The sequence below is a fragment of the Gorilla gorilla genome, chromosome X, assembly GCF_029281585.2.
Source record: "Gorilla gorilla gorilla isolate KB3781 chromosome X, NHGRI_mGorGor1-v2.1_pri, whole genome shotgun sequence".
NCBI lineage: Eukaryota > Metazoa > Chordata > Mammalia > Primates > Hominidae > Gorilla > Gorilla gorilla.
In genome coordinates, this window is record NC_073247.2 from 27,322,720 (window position 1) to 27,329,942 (window position 7,223).

Genomic DNA, 7,223 nt, shown 5'->3' on the forward strand with positions numbered 1-7,223 from the left:
GGCGAGCACTCCACATGCATGACGTTTATAGTCACCACATCCTTCAGGCTGTGTTATGACCAATGGGTGGAGATCTAATATTAAAGTCAACAGAATGTCCTCAGTTTTAATGCATTTCTGTGGGTTGTCAGAACTTTAGCCATCTATGTCTGGTGTCCAAGGATTGGATGTGCATTTGTTCGTATTTCTATCACTTGTAATAAGTAACCATACTATGTTCTTTTGAAAGTTTGGGAACTGGAATTGTTTGCGTGGAACTCAGAATGTTTCATACTTTTTTTCCTATAGCTTTCTCTTTATATGGATAAGTTTGAAGAATTCCAGACTACCATGGCAAAAAGCAATGAACTGTTTACAACCTTCAGACAGGAAATGGAAAAGGTATTTACATATTTTTAGTAGAATAGTATATCAAATGGAATTTGTATAAGCTCTTTTAAGTGTGATTACTATTTTGCTGAGTTTCCTTTGTTATGATACTGTCTTCATTTTCTCTTTAGTGATCCTCCAGTGGCATTTTTGGTCATTTTGCCCTCAATGTACCCCAAGTAGCTAATGTTCTCTATGCTCTTAGAATTCTACCTTTATTATAGTGAAATCCTATATTAAATGCAACTTGTTAGAAATAAAGTGGTGGTTTTTTTGGTGTGTTGCTGTTTTTTGTTTGTTTTAACCACTTTAGAGGATCATCCTCAGCCCTCTCATAAAACTGTGTCCTTGGAGATTAACTATTGAAAGACATCCAAGCCCAGAATAATCATCATATATTTTGGTTGGTTGATATATCAGTGTTTCTACCTTTTTTAGCTTCTCTGTTTTTCTTATCTTTACTCCCACTGAATTCTTTCTCCCCTGACCAAACCAATTCTTTCACTTCTGTTGCATTTTCCTGCCTATGTTAAGGAAAGAGATATCCTTGAGATCAAGCTAAGGACCAAAGTATATAATTTTATGCATATCCAGCCAGCCAGCCAGCCTTATTTTACTTGGCATCCTTCCCTTAAAAATGGGGGATTTAAAAACATAGTGTTGGGTTGGGGAGAAGTACAGTAGTGCCTGGCACTTTGTTAGCATTCAGTAGATGTTAGTCATGACTCTTATTAGATCTCACATAGTGGTGGAGACCGTGCGCCCTGGGTTAATGTCCCAGTTGCATCATAGAACGTGTGACTATGGACAAGTTGTTAAACCTTTCTGTTCCTTCACTGTTAAAAATGGTAACAAAAACCTGCCCTTCATGAAACAGAGTATTTCAGACAGTGCTTGGCACATTAACATGTACTCAGTTACCATGTGGCTGATTGGTGCTCAAATTACCACCTCCAGGTATTTTTAGACCTGGTAATCTGGAGAATTCCATGAGTAGCAGATTCGTTCTGCCTGCCAGTCCTTTCAGTTGAGGCTGCAATTGAGGGGGCGCTGTTAGGCACAGTGCAGGTGATAGCTGGACGCCAGCACAGACTCACTGTTGAGGTGGAACAGAGAGTTCCCGCCTCCTGGATCTGCCATCCTTCTGGTCCTCTGGGACTGGAACACATTCCTCTCTGTCCGTGGCTGCAGAGATCACCATGGGTCAGCAGTCAACCTAGGTCTTCCACCAGCTCTTCCCATGGCCTTTGTCCCAGTTTGCCTTGTGTTACAGTTTTGTGGGTAATCACCCAAGGCACAGGGCACTGGCTCTGTCTTATCCTTGTTTCCCTTAACACCACCTGGCTCAATGCCCCGACCTGGATCAGAGCTGGTGTGCAGTCAACAGTAGATGAAGGCATATTGAGAAAGTAGCTAGCTACAGGCATGGATAAATGCATCCTGAATTTCTGAAAACTGTGTTCTGGTAGCATAGGTTTAACACTTCCCTGATTTGGGGACCCACTTTATCTTTAGCAAAATCTGAAGTAAATCAGCCTCACGAATTGTGAGGATGACCAAAGCTGAGGTATTAACTACTTTTATCTTCTTGGTCACTGGAGTCTTACCTGAATCATGCTGCCTTGAGTTCTGAAACTGATGTGTTCTTGGAGGTTGTGGTGGAGTGTCAGTTCTTAATGTCTTGTGGGGCTGAAGATCGCTGTCCTCCCAAGAATCTGAGGAATTCGTTTAATGGACAGAAAACTCAGTCATGGGCATTTTTTCATACAACTTAGGGAGAAGGAGGGCTTGTCTCTCGTTACCCGGAGCTGGGATGAAAGCTGCACGTCAGCCTTAACTGAGTTCAGAGTGTGGTGGCTGACAGCTTCCTCCATGTGCTGCTGCCTCTGAAATTGAGGAGATTAAATTTGTTTTTCTCATAATACAAACCCCCTTCTTTGGTTCCACCCTAGGAGCTTCTGAGATAAGCTCTGCTACCGACAGGCAGGCACAGCTACTTCTATAAAGACACACACAGCTGTCAGCCGGGTGAGGGAGGTGCAGGGATGGGGGAGGGGAGGGGCACAGAAACATTTTTGTGTACTGGGACAGGGAGTAGAGATAAGGAAGGGAACTTAGAATTTAAATGTGCAATTGTGTTCACAGATGACAAAGAAAATTAAAAAACTGGAAAAAGAAACAATAATTTGGCGTACCAAATGGGAAAACAATAATAAAGCACTTCTGCAAATGGCTGAAGAGGTGAGATGGTCTCCTGCGACTAAGGTGTAGTCTTAGTCATGGGGACTCCTTGAGTTCAGGTACCTATCGGGGCCGGGGACGTGTGCTCTAACACTACTGCCATAGTTGAGGACTCCAGCCCGCGTTGGGGCGGGGGTGGGGATGAGTTGCTGGGTAGAATCTGTGACTTCTTTCCTGGCAGTTAGGTTAGGGACAGGGCCCTGAGTGAGGGGCTGAGCTTCCTACCACCCAGTTAATCAGCCCAGGCTTGTGTCGGAGATAGCATAAAACATCTAGATTTTGCTTTCTTCTACAGCAGTGATTTCTCAAACTTGAGCTTGCATCAGACGCCTGCTTGTTAAGACCAGGATTGCTGGGCTTCTCCCAGAGGCTGAGTCACTAGTTCTTGGGGGCGGAGGCAGATAATCTGCCTCTCTAACAAGCATGCAGGTGATGCTGATGCAGCATGCAGGGCCTTTCTAGCTTGACTTATTAGGCTTTCAAAAAAAGCAACAAAGTACGTTTTGCCTGTTTTATATAACACTTCAAGAAAGAAATAAAACGCTGGGGCACATGTGTACAAGAACCTTGTTCTCGGCTGGGCGTGGTGGCTCATGCCTGTAATCCCAGCACTTTGGGAGGCCGACGCAGGTGGATCATGAGGTCAAGAGATCGAGACCAGCCTGGCCAACATTGTGAAACCCCGTCTCTACTAAAAATACAAAAATTAGCTGGGCATAGTGGCACGTGCCTGTAGTCCCAGCTACCCAAGAAGCTGAGGCAGGAGAATTGCTTGAACCTGGGAGGCGGAGGTTGCAGTGAGCTGAGATTGCACCACTGCACTCCAGCCTGGGCGACAGAGCGAGACTGTCTCAAAAAAAACAACAAACTTCTCATCTAAAAATTGGTAGAGGAGAAATCTATGTAGAAGTGAGTCATTTTCTGTATGTAGGCCTTTGTGTCTGCTACTCTTTGTGATATCTTGAATTTCCTTAATAGTTCAATAGGAAATGTCTTAAAAAGTTTATCTTTGGCTCACGCCTGTAATCCCAGCGCTTCGGGAGGCCAAGGCGGGCAGATCACGAGGTCAGGAAATCAAGACCATCCTGGCCAACATGGTGAAACCCCATCTCTACTAAAAATACAAAAATTAGCTGGGCGTGGTGGTGTGCGCCTGTAGTCCCAGCTACTCGGGATGCTGAGGCAGGAGAATCACCTCAACCCAGGAGGCAGAGGTTGCAGTGAGCCGAGATCACGCCATTGCACTCCAGCCTGGCAACAGAGCAAGACTCTGTCTCAAAAAAAAAAAAAAAAAAAAAAAGTGACAAAAGGAATTTAATTTTGTCCCCCTGAAACAATATGTTAAATCTCATTTGGTATAGTTATGGGTGCAGTCATGCTAGCTAGCTAGAATGTTAGGAGGCTGAAGAGATGGAACATGTTCCATAGGTGAGAAGTGTCCAATATGGCTGAGCTGGCTTAATTTTTTTGTAACCTGATTGATATTTAACAAGGTTACAGAAATCCTCTTTTTTCTTACAGAAAACAGTCCGTGATAAAGAGTACAAGGCCCTTCAAATAAAACTGGAACGGTTAGAGAAGCTGTGCAGGGCTCTTCAAACAGAAAGGAATGAGCTCAATGAGAAGGTGGAAGTCCTGAAAGAGCAGGTATCCATCAAAGCGGCCAACAGGGATTTAGCAGCACCTGTGATGCAGCCCTGTACTGCCCTGGATTCTCACAAGGAGCTGAACACTTCCTCGAAAAGAGCCCTGGGAGCGCACCTGGAGGCTGAGCCCAAGAGCCAGAGAAGCGCCGTGCAAAAGCCCCCGTCCACAGGCTCTGCTCCGGCCATTGAGTCGGTTGACTAAGATGAGGTGTGATCACTGTATTGAGAGATATATTTTGTGTATAACTTTCTCTGTTAGTAGTTAACTATTGGTTTTGTGGTGAAAATTTTCTTACTTTTTCTACCATATCTGTATTTTCTTAGAACTACTGGACTTATGTGGTACAGGAGGCTGCTTAGCAGTTTTGAATAGTTTAATCTATAAATTTTCCTCAGCTGTGTTGCACATCGGCCTCGTTCTCCCTCCACTGGAATGCATGTGTTCATTGCCTTGTCCTTTCTCTCCCTGCTCCTTGCACATTATCATCCTAATGAAAATTTCACTGACAGGGCCGACCATTACAAGGGAACTTTGTTCTGACGATGGTTCCTTGATGTGAAAACAATATTAATTTAAACGTCTTAGCCCCGCCCCCCCATTAATATTATTCAGAAAAAGAAAATACCAAGGTGATTAGTTTTGTCTAATAACCCATTTAAATGCCAAGTAAAAATAAAACTCTAGTGTTGGGTCAGAAGCATATTTGATTGAAATTAGCTTTTTGAAAACATTTATATCTCGGGACAAATTGAGATGGCCACATGCCTAGAATCCTAAGTTTCGGCAGAATATGTATATAAAGATGTCACTTGTGGACAAAATAGTACATAGAGGCAAATCACTAGACAAATAAGCTTAGTGTTTACGTGACTGAACAGTCATCCTGCTTTGGTTTCAGGTGTGGGATTTGGACCATGAGGGGCTCCCGTAGAGGATGGCGGTTTGTGTTTGATTCTGATTTGGGATTTCAGTACATATTCTCCACTTCCCATAGAACGCCACTTATTCTTTGAAAACTGGTGTTCATGTTTGCCGTTCAATGAAGTTCCTTGTCAAAGACAAGGACGGTCAATTCACGTGTCACTTTCACTAGGCAGAAGTTTCTCCAATACCTTCTGGCTACTTGAAAGTTATTACAAAAATTCCACCAGCAAAGTACTCCAGGTTTTTCAAAAGGGAATTTTCATTATGGATCAGTACCAACCGAAATTGATTTTCATTTCCAAAACAAACACTGGCACCAACATTTTTACTTTGGGAAGACTTGGCAGAGTGTTAGTCATGATCTGTTACTTATGTGTTCAGCCTGTTTCTCACCCCCTTCTTAGTTACCATCTCTTTTTTAAGAAGAAAAAAGAAAAGCCACAGTGTTATCAAGGTCTCTACACTTGGACTGGGGGAAAATTTGAAATTAAGCACATAACTTTTGAATTAGTTGTTTCAATGTTGAATGTGGCGCAGTTATGCAGATGATTAATCAGGCTGAACTGATGGAAATTTTGACTTTGTCCCTGGTATAATTTGCATTGAAATGCTTTATGAAATAAAAGGTTCTACTAGAACTGATGTTAGCACATTCCACTGAGCAAAACTATCAGACTGACACTTGTTAAATTGCTTACTGGACTGAATAAACTCTGTTTTGTCCAGTTAAAAGGGTTTTCTCTTTGTTACAAGTGTTATTTGTAAAGTCCTGTCACATTCATGGTCTAAACTGGGTTGAAAGAATTGAAAATTGTCCAACAGATAGGAAACCGCCTGGAGTGGAGGAGGGTTGTATCTAAGCCTCCACCATCAGTCATGTTAATTCAAGGGGCCACAGTGGAGGAGAATAAATCCACAAAGTAGATTATCTAATTACCATCATCAAAATGAGTCAGAAGCAAAAAACACCACCCTCCAACAGCCTCTTACGAGTACACCCTGTTCTGCTACTAAAATACTAGACTCATTTCCCTGGTGGGGGGGGGGGGGGGAATGCAGGTATAGATCAGAAATATAATCTACCTTAAAATTAGTACTAATGATCACATTTCACAAGAACTCTGCTGGATGTACAGCTCTTAACATTTTATTAAGCCATTTGTGTAGCCCACCACGTTTCTTTGTGGTGCTTGTCCTGTGTGGAAGATTGTAAATCTTGGGCCTGTTGCATACTTCCAAGGGCTTTAAAGCAATGTGATTAACAGTACTTGGCCTGCTGCTTTTGGCTTACTTTGTATTTTTAGCTAGATGCTATTATAGTGTTGAAAGGATATGGATTCTGTCTGGGATGCATTTGTTGTCCTTTCAGAACCCTTCCTCCCATTACCCTGTGAATAAAAACAAATGGGACCCTCTGAGAAGGACATCTTCCTACAGTGATCACCTCACCAGCCCAATGTTGTGGCTTTGTAGCACACCCCATATCTACCATATTCTAGAACACTGTAATGCTACTAGGCTGGCCCAGAAAAGGTTTAAATGTTGAATTCACTTAAATTGCAATTGTTGCACCATCATGGAATCGTGATGTGTATTATTTATATTGGCGGTAGACTCCAAGGTGTAGAGAAAACTTGGGTCTTGGGTAATATGGACCATTTCATCCTCAGACTTGTTAGGAGTACACTTCTTGGTCTTGAGACCAGTATTTTTCAGTTATGTATGCAACTGCCTTTATTACACCTGGTTATCACAATTCAATTCTCAGGTGTTGCAGAAAAATCTACCTCTTTCAGACTGTAGATGGAAATAACTGTGAAAAAATGATGCAGATATCTTCTAGTTTGTGCTAAACACACTGCTTTATTTTTACAGCCCACGTCTTTCATGAGGATACGAATTGTTAAGAGGCAGTCTCGTTTTGCTTTTCAAAGACATTTTGTAGAGATTTTTCACTAATGTGAATCTGATTTTATCTACTTGATTCTGTATAGATTAAGTAAATATGTATGATAAACTTAACAGCTTCTGTGTATTCTTTT

The 7,223-nt window shown here is 42.2% G+C and overlaps 1 protein-coding gene across 2 annotated transcripts in view; it reads left to right on the top strand.

Annotated features, from left to right (window-relative positions):
- The window catches only part of TXLNG (taxilin gamma), a 58,539-nt gene extending 51,336 nt beyond the window's left edge, over positions 1-7,203 (top strand). The window contains exons 8-10 of one of the 2 annotated variants that reach the window (XM_004063857.4): positions 289-381; positions 2,515-2,610; positions 4,132-7,203. In XM_004063857.4, the coding sequence (XP_004063905.1) occupies positions 289-381; positions 2,515-2,610; positions 4,132-4,458 (516 nt within the window). In that variant the 3' untranslated portion in view covers positions 4,459-7,203. Of the gene's footprint in view, positions 1-288; positions 382-2,514; positions 2,670-4,131 lie in introns of both variants that reach the window. The other variant, XM_063702822.1, reaches the window with a different exon arrangement.
- Positions 7,204-7,223: the final 20 nt, after the last annotated feature.